This window comes from Rhinolophus ferrumequinum, chromosome 2 (assembly GCF_004115265.2).
Source record: "Rhinolophus ferrumequinum isolate MPI-CBG mRhiFer1 chromosome 2, mRhiFer1_v1.p, whole genome shotgun sequence".
Classification (NCBI taxonomy): domain Eukaryota; kingdom Metazoa; phylum Chordata; class Mammalia; order Chiroptera; family Rhinolophidae; genus Rhinolophus; species Rhinolophus ferrumequinum.
The window spans coordinates 28,285,479-28,300,163 of NC_046285.1; the positions used below are offsets into that span (position 1 = coordinate 28,285,479).

General features: G+C 41.2%; 1 protein-coding gene across 6 annotated transcripts in view; it reads left to right on the forward strand.

Annotated features, from left to right (window-relative positions):
* Positions 1-14,685, forward strand: part of ST3GAL6 (ST3 beta-galactoside alpha-2,3-sialyltransferase 6) — a 70,394-nt gene that overhangs the window by 55,300 nt on the left and 409 nt on the right. For 5 of the 6 annotated variants that reach the window (XM_033088942.1, XM_033088926.1, XM_033088950.1 and 2 more), the window contains exons 7-11: positions 3,649-3,744; positions 6,646-6,832; positions 6,935-7,072; positions 10,352-10,504; positions 11,865-14,611. In XM_033088942.1, the coding sequence (XP_032944833.1) occupies positions 3,649-3,744; positions 6,646-6,832; positions 6,935-7,072; positions 10,352-10,504; positions 11,865-11,951 (661 nt within the window). In that variant the 3' untranslated portion in view covers positions 11,952-14,611. Of the gene's footprint in view, positions 1-3,648; positions 3,745-6,645; positions 6,833-6,934; positions 7,073-10,351; positions 10,505-11,864; positions 14,612-14,685 lie in introns of those variants that run through there. The other variant, XR_004421182.1, reaches the window with a different exon arrangement.

The window sequence follows — 14,685 nt, forward strand, 5'->3', positions numbered from 1 at the left end:
CCCGGCAGTTCATTGCTGAGCAGTGATTATGTGACTGGCTGTGCCTGGGACTGAGCTGAGATAACCTCTTACTCGTGTCAACTTCAGAAGTTAGGTTTGTGCGTCAGGCGTCCTTTGTTGAGACCCCAGGGTAAGAATCCTGGTGTGTGGCAGTGTCACCAATGCAGGGGTCCTTGCCTCTCTCAGGATGGACATCAAGTGCGTGATGAACAGGTTTGCAGAGAGAAAGGTTTATTAAAATGAAAGCGTGATGCACCAAGGGAGCACACTCCGGAAGGGAATGGACGTGGCTCCCCGGGGCTTGCAGGCACAGTGGTTTTATGGGCTCTTGGGGTTAGGCGTCGCCCCTTCCTCTTTCCTTTTTCCTCCCCAAAATATATTGAAGGGGCTCCTTCCCTGCACCTGCAGTGTACCTACCTGTTACTTTATGCGTGTCATGTCTCGTTAGCATTTTAAATCTCCACCGTGAGGTGTGTTTTTTATGATAATGAGGAAATTTTTACTGCAGGAGGGCTCTTTTAACTAATGCACATGCGTGACTTCATGAACTTTTCCTGGGCTAGGTTATTTCTTCTACGAGTATGGTGCTAACTGCGTGTTGTTTCTTATTGGCCAAGGGATATGGCCTAAGGTTGTTTCCCTCAGCTGCAGGCTGCAGCTACGTGACTACCAGCTGCAGTGGTGGCCTGCGATCCTGGCCTTGCCCTCGCAAGTTGGGTGGTGTTGGAGTCAGGCAGCCTGGGGTCAGGTTGGGGATCCCAAACCGGGAGGGATGCTGTAGACCTGAGGGCACCTGAGCCCTTTCCCTTGACAGGGAAGTGGCCTCCAGCCTTCATTCAAGGAGAGGGTGAATCTAGCTACCATAATTATAGATATTCATCCTCCACCCTCATGCAGGTTACCTCACATGAACCGGGCTGGCTATTATTTCTATCCCGTTCGTTCCTAGCCACTTCCTCCCCAGTGCCCGGCTTGCTTAGCATTCTGTTGGGGTGATGGAGCCAGCTTCAAGTTCAGCCTCCACTGTGCATTCAGCTGACACTGAAGTTAAAGAAGGAAGGGTCGAGCCAGCGGTGTGTGTGGGAATTCCACCTGCTACAGAGCGTGCATAGGATGGATCTGGTGAGGCTGATGGCAACATTCCCGGAGAGGAAAGGGTTGTGAATGTTTCCCAGGGCTCCCATCTTCTCCACGCCACCTGGCCTCAGACTGGTGCACCTTAGGTAAAGTGGCCTCCCTGGAATAAGGATCACCGTCAGACTTGCACCCAGAGATGTTACTTTCATAGCTAAAGACAAACATTTTATTTTTTATTCTTTTTAAAGTTCTGAGTTTATATTGACATTTACTATTAAAATTTATTATTATAGTTTTTATTTGTTTGAATCTTTTACACTGAAAAATGTTTCATAAATTTATTGTATCTTACAACATACATAAAACAGCTGTAATATTAAATGCTATACTAGAAGTACAGAATTAAGTATAAGATTTTTCAGTTCTTTTTGGTCCTATCCAACTAAATACAGGCCAATTGTGTTCAAATGTTACCTAAGGAGGTTCTTTTCTCTCTGGTTATCGTACCAACTTGATATATAGCTAAGATTTTTGTTTGTTTGTTTTCAGGCTTTAAGTTTCTATTTCTCCTTTGTTTTGTTTTTGGAATATGTGAAACATGGTTTACAGAAGTTTATAGTAAAAAAGGGGGACTTCCCTGCCTACTGGCGCTCTGAGGGCAGGTCCCGGAGCTCAGGCCTCTTGCTAACCCCTTCTGTGGAATTCTTACACCCTTAGCTGAGGAACTGATGACTTACAGCTTCATAGAGATTTTTCTAACACGTCTTGCTTTTCACCAGGCTTTGCTCAGAGGATGTCCTCTGAAATTGGGGGATGTCTGAAAGCCCTTTGGATCCCTAGTGGTCTGTGAAATCTACAAAGACCCCACCGAGGGGGTGCAGATCACCCACGTCTAGGGCTGCTTGGTGGCGTAAGTGGAAATGATCCACTGGGTGTGTCTGAGGTGGCACTCAGCAGTGGCACAGGCATGCACAGCCAAGGGTCAGTAGCTAATCTTCCCAAAGGTGCGTTGCAAGGACTCTCTTCAAATGGGAAGTGACAGCTGAGCCACTGTCACCCTGCGGGATAGAGCTTTCTCGGGACACCATTTACAGCCCCCCTCCACACCCCAATATGAACAAAGCTTCCCCCCACCCAGCGAAGAGGAACACAAGCAGATTTTAAAAAGAAACATCTGTAGAACACATTGTGACATATCCATGATGACAAGTTTGTGGGCACATCCTTAAGTGTCTGTCGGGCGATGCCCCCACTCCAGCCCTTTCCCCCAGTCCCTGCCACCTGTGAAACTCTGGATATTCCTTGTTTTTGTAACAAAGTAGACACTGATTTAGACATGACTCTTTCATTTTGGGAGCCAAGAGTCCCATGTTACCACATGTAAAAAAGTGTTCTTAAAAAGTTTGAGGTGTTAAAAACTTTGATCAAATAAATAGATGAGCTAAACAAATTCTAGGTAAAAAAGGTAAACTTATGCATATAGGAATGTGTACATTGTTTTTCCTTAACCCGACAGGGCCAAGGCTTGGCTCCTTTCAAGGGTTCGTGTACTTTTCTGCATTCTCTATGTTTAAATATTCGACAGTGTTTGTGCAATTTTGCTACTCATTTATTTCTAAGCGCTTTATAGTCTGGAGTTCATCTGGTCTGCTGATTTCCTAGTTCTCAGAGAATCACTTATCTTTCTTATTTCCATGTCCTGTGGGCCCTGGAAGGGCAGTCTCCATGGCCTTCTGTAGTTTTATCCTACTACAGAGAAGGACACGAACTGTTCTGTCGATTCTCCGGGCCTGGCCGGGTGTTAGTGAGAACTTGGAGACAGCCCGGCCAGGCGGCGCTGGCTGAAGGCTGATGGTGTACAATCTGTGGGCCTAGTCCGATCCCAGCAGCAGCAGGAAGTCCTACCTCATGTCCTGCTTTAAAGCTCTTTGCCCGGAACACAGTGAATTTTCAGCTTGTATTGGTTAAGCTCCGAGGGCCAGTGCGTGTCTGGGAAAGTGAAGTGAGCATTAGCAGGTACAGGGAAGCTGCACTTTCCCCACCTGATTCTAAACTGCCCGTCTCTGCACTTACACAAGTAAGATACAGCGGTAACCCAGAGCTAGACTCTTGGGGGAATGGGTAAGACTGGTAAAAAGTATACGCACCGGTTAACGTAAGAGAAACATGCAAAATCCAATGTCGAGGGGTGTTTTTGTTGCCCAAAGATCTGGATGCAAATAGTATCCAAAGTTCTCTCCCTTTGGAGGGTGACTTTGCAATGTTACCTAACAGTTTTCCGAGCCTCTTTCTTCATTTGTAAAAGGAGACTATCAGGCTTAACTTATCTCAGTGGGACGTTATGAGAATCTAATGAGGAGTGTATATGGGCTGATATAGTTAACAGTGCTAATGGTGATCCACTTCCTATGGAATATTATTTCTCGAATCTTGTATCTTTCAGGTTATTTTTTTCTACTTGTGCAACAAGTAAAATTTGGCTTTGGGTCCCTGAAACTATGAATGGGTTCTTGGAATCCCTGAATTTTTTAATAGGTGACTCAATCTCTCACTTATCTGTTTGCCCAACAGCGTGCCATGTAAAAAGTGTGTGGTGGTTGGTAATGGAGGAGTGTTGAAGAATAAGACATTAGGAGAAACGATTGACTCCTATGATGTAATAATAAGGTAAATATATTTCTCATTTGCTAAACTGGAATTGTTTCAAAACAATGTGGTTTGCTACTTTGGTACGGCTATGTTTTAAAAGGAAGAGGAGTTGCTTTGATATTTTTAAGTACATTACACAAACTTGTCTCTCAATTGGCTACAGTAAGCCTCACTTAGCAAATATTTGTGAAGTCCTCTTAACATGCCAGGCACAGTTCTAGGGGATACAGGGGATACAGCAGTAAATAAGAACAATGTTATTGTTCTCTGTGGAGCTTACATTCTAACGAGGGGAAGAACCCAATAATTAAAGAAATATAATAAATGCCATACAATTAAAAAATACGTGATAGAGAGTGATTGAGTGGCTACTTTAGGATGGATGACCACTTTGAGGAGGGAACATCTAAGCTGGACTGTGACCATATAATGTGAGCCATATGAAGCTTAGGGAAAGCCATTTGAGGTGGAGAGAGTTGACTGCAAGTCCTCAGGAGGATATGATGCTGGGTTTGAGAGAAGCAGCAAGCAAGTCAGCAAGATAAAAGGGCAACAGGTTCGGGGAGAGGGTGCAATCGGAAGCAGAAGAGGTGGGCAAGAAGCAGGTTGTGTAAACTGGGATCAGGCTTTGTAAGCTCAGACCAGAGCTTAGATTTTATTTTAAGTACAACAAGAAACTTGAGAAGATTTTTTAAGCAAGAGAGCAATTCGATCTGGCTATTTTAAACATATTCTGGCTGTGGCATGGACAACAGAATGTGAGGGACAAGAGTGGAAATGAGGCCAGTTAGGTTGCCGGTGTCAGGGAGATGCTGGTGGCGTGGAAAAGGGTTGTGATGGCCGAGGAGGGCAGTGGATAGATTGAGACGTGTTAGAGACGTGTTATCAGTTATTTGTTGGTGTATTAGATGTGAGCAGAGATGGGATACCTTCTCCTTGGTTTTCAGTTTAAGAGATTGGCAGGATCGTGGTACCATTTATTGAGTTGGGGACTAGGATAGGAGCAGGTTTAGAGGAGAATCAAGATTTCTGTATGAACATATTAGGTTTGAGATGCTTACTAGACTTGCAATGGATGAGTCAAGTAGGCAGTTGGCTAAACAGGTTCAAGTCTTGATGAGAACAGCTTATAAATTGCATTTAAACCATGGACTGGGTGAGATTTCCCAGGGAGAGACTGAGAAAAAAGAGGCCCAGGACTGAGCCTCAGAGTATTCAACACGTAAGAGGTTGTACAAAGAAAAAGGAGTAAAAGAGATGGAGAAAATTCACCAGGGAGGTAGGAAGAGTCAGGAGGTGATCACAGAAACCTAGAAAGCATAGTGTTTTAAGACAGAGGGAGGAATCGACCATGTCCAGTGCTGGTGAGAGGTCACGCAAAGTAAGAACAAATTCACCGCTGGGTTGGCAATGTCAAGTTCCTTGGCATTCTTGACAAAAGCAGACTTGGAGGCATGATGTGGGGAGGGAAGCCCAACTGGAGTGGGTTCAGGGGAGACGATCACAGGGTGAGAAAGTGGAGAAACCAGTTTAGGCAACTCAAGGGATTTTGCTGGGCAGTTGGGAAATGAGATGGTCGCAGGAGATGGTTATGTATCAAAGGAGGATTTCCTGTTTTGCGTTCTTTTATAAAGATAGGAGATTCTAGAGCACGTTGGTATACAGATGGAAATGAATACAGAGATTGATGTGGTGAAGAAAGAGGGGAGCGGGGTGCAGAGCACAGGTGTTGCTGGTGATCTAGAATGGAAAGAAAACAGGGATTGTGGTTACAGGTAAGAGCCCCACAGATGGAGCGGGGGGAAATGAGGACAGTTTTTCTCATTGGAAGGTTGATGTTAGGTCATTATCTGGGGTAAGTCTGTGTGTGTTGGGAGAGCTGTGAATAATCTTTTGCAAAGTGGAAACGCTTCACACTGGGCAATGGATTAGGATGACCTGGCAGTGCGTGGGGGTTTGGCTGGGTTACAAACTACTGAGTGTTTCTACATAGTGAGGTCACCTTATTTTCTGTTTATTATCCATTTTTAGGAAGCTGTGAAAATTTATCTACAAAAAAAAAAATTTTGAAACACAAATCTCTTTACCTGTAATTGTCTAAAATCTGATCACCTAGAATGACAGCAACCCTTTTGAGAACATGCCATAGGCACATTATGAAAGTCATTTTAAGTGTTAAGACTGTCTTATATTACACAAGTCAGTGGCAAAGGGTAAAACAATATTCTCCTGGAGGACACTGTTTTGGAAACAAAGCATTCCTTTTAACAGCACGCATTCATAGTGTATGTGTAAATAGTGCACGTCTAACCTTGGCTTTGAGCATATACAAACTCAACAGATCCCTTGTGGTCTTCAGTTCACTCGAGCAATAGACACTCATTTGGTTGTGGCTGGGTATGATATAGCAATTTTTTATTGTTACTTTCAGAACATAACGGTTTTGCTGGGTCTTCACCTTAAAAGTAATTCTTGCCTGTCAGTCACTTAAGGCACACATCCATGTAACCTTGGGCAAGTAGCTTTATCCCTCTGGACCTCCGGGCCCTTACTTAAATCCAAGGTTTTTTTGGGATGTCTTCCAAGTTCTCTTTTACCTCTAGTATTTGGTGGTTCTTATGTTCCCATTTGTTTTATTTAGGCTTCAGTTTTCCTGGAGGGAAGACTGACTTACCAGTGACCTCACAATTAATTTTCAAATAGAAATATAAGTTTCTACCTTTAATCAAGTAGCTGTTTCATGAAAGCGATTATTTCCTTGGGTGTTACGTGTTGGGAAGACTGGTGGAATGCCTTGTACCTTTAGAGCACTGGATACATGGCTGACAATGTTTATCCACCTCTGAAACCTCTGAGAACTGATGGAAATGGCTCATACTGCACTTGGTCTACATATCTTGTGTGTTTTACTACCCACAGAATGAATAATGGTCCTGTTTTAGGACATGAAGAGGAAGTGGGGAGAAGGACTACCTTCCGACTTTTTTATCCGGAATCTGTTTTTTCAGATCCCAAACACAGTGATCCTAATACCACGGCGATTCTCACTGCTTTCAAGCCGCATGATTTAAAGTGGCTGTGGGAACTGCTGACAGGTGGCAAAATAGTAAGTATACAAAATCGATCTGCCTTCCAATTACTACCTTCACGGTTTTTTCCATAAAAAAAGACAACCACAATGTTTTATTTTCTGTATCCTTTATTTCAGAACACAAATGGTTTTTGGAAGAAACCAGGCTTAAACCTGATCTATAAACCATATCAAATCAGAATATTAGATCCTTACATTATCAGAATGGCAGCTTATGAACTGCTTAATTTCCCCAAAGTGTTCCCCAAAAGTCAGGTACGTATTTTCCTTTGTACTCTTTCAAACTAAAGATCTGGCTGGAGTGGCACAGAGGGACCCTGGGGGTCTTGGAAAACAGATAACCACAACTCATGAGGTGGCTTCTGAGGGCCTTGTCTCAGTTAGTGAAATGAGGTATCTGTGGATAGTTGTTTTTCACGTTGCAAGAAAGAATCTTAAGTGGAGGTTTTTCCCTGCCCTTGTGGATCCCTTCTGGGGTCTTCTCCATGTCCACAGGGCTCATCTTTCATAGCTTCGTCTTCAGTGTTATGAGGCGAGGGAGCAGGGTTGGGGGACAGGTTGTGTTCAGAGTATAGCAAGGCTGGTTTCAGCACAAGTGCATGGCTTTTCAGGCTAAAAAAAATGGTCTGAAGCAATCTGTGATAGCGATATTACAGGAAAAACAGAGAAACGGAGAGGAAGGACAGTAAGGTTGTCTAGAAATATTTCTGAGGTCACAGAGGAGACACTGCACTAAATTCTCAGAAAACGGTAGTTACAGCAATATTGATAATTCTGGAAACTCCAGATTCTTTAGTTAAAATCTCATTGACTTTGACTTTTGTAGCCTTGTTTGTCTACATTCCCTAGAAAACAATGTCTAGATCTGTACAGTAGTAGAGATGTTTTTCATTTGAAGATTGAGTAACTGTATAACATGGTAGCTCAGCTGAAATGAAGGTGTTTGTTTCTCCCCCCACCTTGTTGCAGTCAGGGAAAACCCCAAGAAACACCCATCATGCATCTTTTCTTTAGCATGATAAAAAATTCTAAAGAATTACATGCTTCAAATCAAACAACTTGCAAAGGAATACTAGAAAGAGAACCTCCTTCTCTTCCTTCAGTAACGCACATGATCTCCCAAGCCTTTTGGCCTTATACCCTTCTAGACTATTTTCTATGCATTTACAAACGCGTGTGTATACTTTGCTCAGTATAATTGCGATTATACCATCAGTATTGTTCTGCTATTCCCCCCGTCATTTAATTAATGATTCCTCTATTTAGAGATATTTAGGTTTATATCCAGTTTTCCTCTATAAACAGAAATGCATGTGCTTATAGGGATTTTCTGCACACTTGTGCGATTGCTGTAGGATGGACGCCTGAAAATGGAATTCTCACGTCAAAAAACTGTAAATATTTTAGATTTAAACCTACTTGCTAGTAATCTTGAGGGGAAAGAATAGCCTCTTAGTAGTTTCTTAGTAATTCTGAGGTGAAAAGGACAACTTCTGAATGTTTTGTGACTTTTCAGCTCTGTTTTCCTACGTGGGTAAGATCAGATTTATCCCCTGCTTTTTTTTTAGGTAGTGTCAACTCCAGAAGCACAGGATGACCCTGATCTTCCTTAGACAGGATGCTAGAACTAGTTGTAAGTAGATGAAAGTTCCAGTAGGAAGACATGGTGTCCTAAAAGCCAAACGAGGACAGAGCTGTAGTTCAGAGAGGTCAGCTGTGTCAGATGCGTCCAGAGGCTGAGCACAAATAAACCTTGGTTCTGGAAACATGGAGGTCACACTGGTGATATGGACAAGAGTAAGAAAGGAACGAAGCCTATTTGAATTGGATTAAGGAGAACATGGGACATGAGCAAGAGGGGGCAAATCTTTCATGGAGTTTTGCTAGAAAAGGGAGCAGAGACATAGTTGGAAGAGAACCTAGGATCAGAGATAGTTTTTTTTTTTTTCCTTAAAGATAGATGTGTTTGTAAGCTGAAGGGAATGATTCATTAAAGGGAAATATTGATGATGAGGGGAGAAAGTGGATAATTGAGAGAAGAGATGGGATATAGTGTACGAGTGAAGAGATTGGCTGTAGGTAGAAACGGACATACCCATGCAAGAGGAGCACTGAAAATATGGGTAAAGATGAAGGTAGATTTGGAGTTGCGAAGATGCAATTGCTTCAGGTTTCTTACAAAATTACAGATTAAATTGTTACTTGAACAATTTAAAGGACGCTCGGGCTGCCGGAGGATGGAGCAGTATAAAATCATCATCTTGGAGAGCAGGAATGCAGATTTACTAGGGGAATGTAATTGGATTTCTGGACCCACTGAGTGCCCACTTGAGGCTTTGGTCATAAATGTAATGTGCGACCAAGCAAGTGTGGTTTTTTCTCTTGCCTGTCCTGCTTGGGTGCGGGTTTCACCAGGATTAGGATGCTGTCGGGTGCTAACAGGTTCTGTGAGGGATGGGTGCGGAAGAGCATCAAAGGTCTCATGCCAGGATGACGACGACGACGTACTCTAAGGTGTGATGAAAGGGAGTACAGGACATGAAGAGGTCCAGGAGAGGGGAAAAGTGCCAGATCAGTGAGGCTGGATGACTCAGGTTTTTAACCCAACCATTAACTTCCTTCTCCAGCAGATGGCTGTGACTCTGTGCGGAGTCACAATAGAGCATGAGGTAAAACTTACGCAAAAGCCTCTTAGGCTTCCAGACAAGCTTGCCTCCTGGTGTTTGCTTGTTTTTTTCTTTTCCTCAACATCAAAATATGTAATTTCCATGGGATCTGTAAGAAACATTTAATTGAAAGGAAATCTTGACTTGTTGTGGTCAAAGTTTAAGATATATTTCGTTTGCCTTTGAAGGCCATCCTACTCAGAATTAAAACTTGGAACGCCAAGACGCTTATGTCAAATATCAGTTAGCATTTTTTAAGTATGTGTGTATGTGAAGGGGATGCAGGATTTCATTTTTTTAATTGACAATGATCCAGTTGAGATGGTGACGCTACTATGTAAACATCTGGAATCTTTGTTTTCTAGTCAGATGTTCACTAGTACAATTTATCACTGATGTTACTTGGTTAAAGTTAGTCTTTCCTGATAACTAAATTATCAGGGGTATAAAATAGAGCCATTTTAAGGCTAAGTTATATGAGGCCTTTTCCCGTGATTCTAGGACAGCGAATTAAGCTGTCCTTACATTTCAGACATGGTGGGTTCAGCCTTTGTTTCTTCTACAAGGCAGCAGAATCCTTTGCTTACACCTCCTAATGTTTCATTTGATAGTTGTCCTCTGGACTAGAGCTGTAGTTAAGTTTTATTTGACAGGTTTTTCTAAGATGTCAATCACACTGTATATTCTTTTCCATTAAGGTATTAACTGTTTGGGGCTTGAGACTTAGTGTACAATGAAGGTTTAGTAAGTGTTTCTCCCCTGATTAAATGTTTAGAAGCCTATGTTTATCAGACTAGGCCACCCACATATGCTTTGGGAAGAAGTATCTCATTTGGATTTTTAAAAAAACGTTTATTTCCTTCCCCAGAAACCCAAACACCCAACGACGGGAATTATTGCCATCACATTGGCATTTCACATATGTCATGAAGTTCACCTTGCTGGTTTTAAATATAACTTTTCTGACCTCAAGAGCCCTTTGCACTACTATGGGAACGCCACCATGTCTTTGATGAGTCAGGTAACTGGTATATGTGGTACATGGCCTGTGGTGTAACCTTTGACCTTTCGAGTTGGGAAGCCTATTTTCTCTCTTCTTACCACGTCCTTTTATTGCGGGAAGAACTTTTGAGAGGTTGAGAGCTTGACAGAGCTACCAAGTGCTGACATTGGGACTCGAGTCCAGAGTTCTTTTTACTACAGCACCAATTCCCGATCTGTGGGCCTCAGACCCTTGGGAGAATCTGTCATGGTCAAGTATCATCAAAGCCACACAGAGAACAAGGCTTATCTTAGATACTGCATTGTATTTGTATTATTTAAATATACATAGAACCTACTGTTCGAGATATTATCAATTCACCTTAACGCACTGCCATGCTCACAGTAATTATTTTCATGTATTTTTTGTTAAGTAGACAGAAAGTCTGTATTTTAACCCCATGAAAGAATCGTCAGGGTCAGAAAGCTTGTAAACCTTTATACTAGATCACGCTTCTCTTGAATTAGGGATCAATGGTAGATTTGCTCCTTAAGATGTTTATTTTAATTGACTGAACATGAAGTTTTCTATTTTCCTAATTCTAACTTAGATAAGTGGCATATCACACGTGATAGGATTAAAATATTATCTGTGCATTTTTAATATTGAAATATGAAGGATTTGCTGTGAAGGATATCAGTATATCCCATGAAATCAGTCCTTTTAAGTCATCATCCCCAAATGCTATGTAAACTGATGAAGTGGTATAATTCAGGTTCGATCTTAATCCAGTCCTTTCGTGCCTTCCCTGACAATGTAAGACAAACAGTTGAGTAGTTCATGAGTTACATGATTAGGACAGATTTCAGGCTCATTTTTCCTCAGCCCTAATCATTCCTGCAGCACACTTGGTATTTGTACAGTCACCTAAAGAACAGAACAGTAAAACACCTTCCTGAGGAAAATTTGGATATCCATCAATAAAACAGAATTATTTTTTTAAGACACATCGAAAACTGAACAGTGCCTTATAGCAATTATCTCCAGGCTGATTTCTGAGTTCTAGGTGCTGATTTTATTAAAGTGATCAACCATTTGGATTTATAATCTTGGTCTCTAGATTTCCACCATGATTCAGTAGACTAGGGGACAAAGGGATGTGAGGGAGCCTTTTACTTATATGATGGTTTAAGTAGAAAGAGTGGGCATTAGGGAAGTGCTGGCACATGAATTAGTAAAGACAAAAACATTAGAAAGGTAATAAAAGTTAAAAATCCATGCCACGTGCTACTTGAGGTTTCCGTTCAGAAGCTTTTTAGATACAGCATATTCTATTGCTGCTGCTGCTAATATTTTGAGATTGGGAGAGATGATGGCTTTTTTTATTTTTATTTTTTAGAATGCGTATCACAATGTGACTGCAGAGCAGCTCTTTTTGAAGGACATTATAGAAAAAAACTTTGTAATCAACTTGACTCAAGATTGACTCTACAGACTGAGCAATCAACATGACTCAAGATTGACTCTACAGACTCAGCTAACAGTATTAGTTTTATTTTTATACTGCAATTTTTAGTTTATTTTTAAATATGTCAGATGCACTTGTCATGAAATTATATATACGAGTATTGTTTATTGCTGCCTGGTGATTCATAACCACCAGCTTAATTTCTGTGAATATATTTAATTTATGAAAACTAAGATATTTAGTTATCAGGGAAATAAGTTTTGATTGTCTTTTTAAAATAAGGTAATTTTCTGAGGTGTTCGACTTCATGCTCAGTAAGGGGATTTAAATTCACCGCAACCAATTTGAATAGAAGATGACATTTTGAGAGGTATAATTTGGCTCCTATAAATTGGTGGGGAATTTGCATGTGCTTGTGCCTTGATGTACAAACTGCAAGCACTTCAGGCCTATATCTGGACGATTGTTTAGTTTCTTCTTCTTCTATTTGAGGAAACTGGTTTGAATTCACAGGAGCATGCATGGTTATGGAAATCTAAGACCGTGTTTCCCCCCAAATAAGATATAGCCAGACAATCAGCTCTAGTGTGTCTTTTGGAGCAAAAATTTATAAGACTGGGTCTTTATAATATAAGACCCGGTCTTAATATTAAGTTTTGCTCCAAAAAACACATTAGAGCAGATGGTCCAACGAGGTCTTATTTTCGGGGAAACACGGGATCATACTGGATTAATTAGACTTTTTTCCTTGCAATTAAGTAACCCATGATTCTGAGTAATTAGGTAGAATGAAGATGGTATTTTTTGTTCTTAAGTTGAAGGAAATAGGCTAACCATGAAATTCTGGATGAGTACATAACCAAAGAATGCAATTACTAAAGTCTGGCGACTGGATTATTTTAAAGAAATAAAAAGCTTATACAAATAAGCTGAATTAGGCAAGCTCAAGGAGGAAATTCTTGAACACTGGTTTTGCCTGGTTTAATTCTTTATATATTTTAAAAGTTTACTATAAGATGAAGACATGAGTAAGTAAACACTTAAAAAGTCAAACTGTTTTTGGATTTAAATGGTATTTTCATGAAAAATCTCATCTTCAAGTGAAAAGCTTACCTGGCTGCTACCTCGGGTGCACCAGAGGAGAATCCGACGGGAAGCAAACAAGCCAGACCTACAAATGTGGTGAGCTAGTCCCCCTTCCCATTTTAATGCATATAAGTAAAGGCTTTGGTGGGGTGACTGAGAAAGGAAGAGAACAGAACTTACAAGAATGATGGAATTAGAAGCTGTTAGAAGAGGTACTGATACTGTGCTAAGGTCCAGCTGCCTGCTGCTTGAAAAAGTTAAATATCGAGAGACAAGGTTGGTGGAGGAACAAGCAGGTTTATTCAGAATGCTGGCATTCTGGGAGGATGGCGGACCCCTGTCCAAAGGCCATCTCCCCGTTGCTAGAACAGGCAGAGGTTTTATAGAGACACAGGAAGAACAAAGGAAAGGGGGAATTAGTCAGGCAGGTCTGAGGGCTGACATTGCTTCCTGGGGTCTGGTCTGTTTGAAGATGATATTATTTCCGGACTCTGGACTCGGCCACCACGGCCTGGGCTTATGAGTCACCAGTAAAAACTGCAAGAAGTTGTAAATTGGATTTCGGTGTCCAGATACATGAGGATTAAGAAATTGCCCTTTCTAAGTTAGGATGTTATTAATTAACGAGGTATGGGTAGCCTTGAGAAAGGGAACAGAGTTAATCAGAGCAAACAGATGACTATCAGGATGGATCAAACTGCAAACAAACCAAGTCTAATTACAGGTGGCTAGATAGTGAGCTATGCGGTGAGATAAACTGCAAACTAGTTAAGTTGAACTACGTTATTGATTCCCTGAATTTCACCCTAACAGTATGCGTTGAGAGAATATCTTCTGAACAATAATTAGCACGGGGAGACAGTGATGGTGTTACTGACAACCAACCTGCCTCGGAAGAGTGTGTAAAGGGTGAAATATTAGAGCAGAAACAGGAATAAAGCACTTAGAAAATTACTATAATAGTTGTCCTGATCCTAGACATTAAATAGGATTTACGTTCTGTTCCTAGCGTATGTTTGCATAGTACCCCAGTTCCATTTGGTTCTTCTAATAACTTTGAGGTGGAATGGGCAGGTCTAGACTGGAGCCCATGTACGCAGTGTGCCTTTCCCTTTCAGCACACAACGATCGGCTGCAGCTTGACTGCTGCAGTTAATTTTGATGTGAAGTAATTCTAGCTTCAAAAAGGATGCGGCTGGCTACAGAAAAAGTCAAAGTCAAAACCAGTGATGGTATTTCCAAATGTTATTCTGAGTACTCTTTAATAGCGGCCAATTTCTGACTGATGTCAAAATTGAGGAATCTGGCATTTTGTGTAGTATAAGAAAAGGCTACAAACCTCAAGGTGGTCTTAGTAAAGACAGAAAAAAAAATCTGAGCAAGACACATATATACAATTTATTAAAAACACATGAACACATTAAAATCTCACTATTTATACAATCTAAATTCTAGCAACATATACAAATACTGAGTGACTACAGTACATGCCGAGGTAAGAAAAGTACATTCTGGGAGAATATCACTGGCACTCAAGCCATTTTTATTTCTAATATGTGTTTTGTTTCCACCTTTCCCAGTGCCCCCCCCCCCCAAAAAAAAAAAAAAGAGAGAGATGAAGAAGAAACTAGTCACAAGTTGGATTAAGTGAGAATTGGTGCCGGAG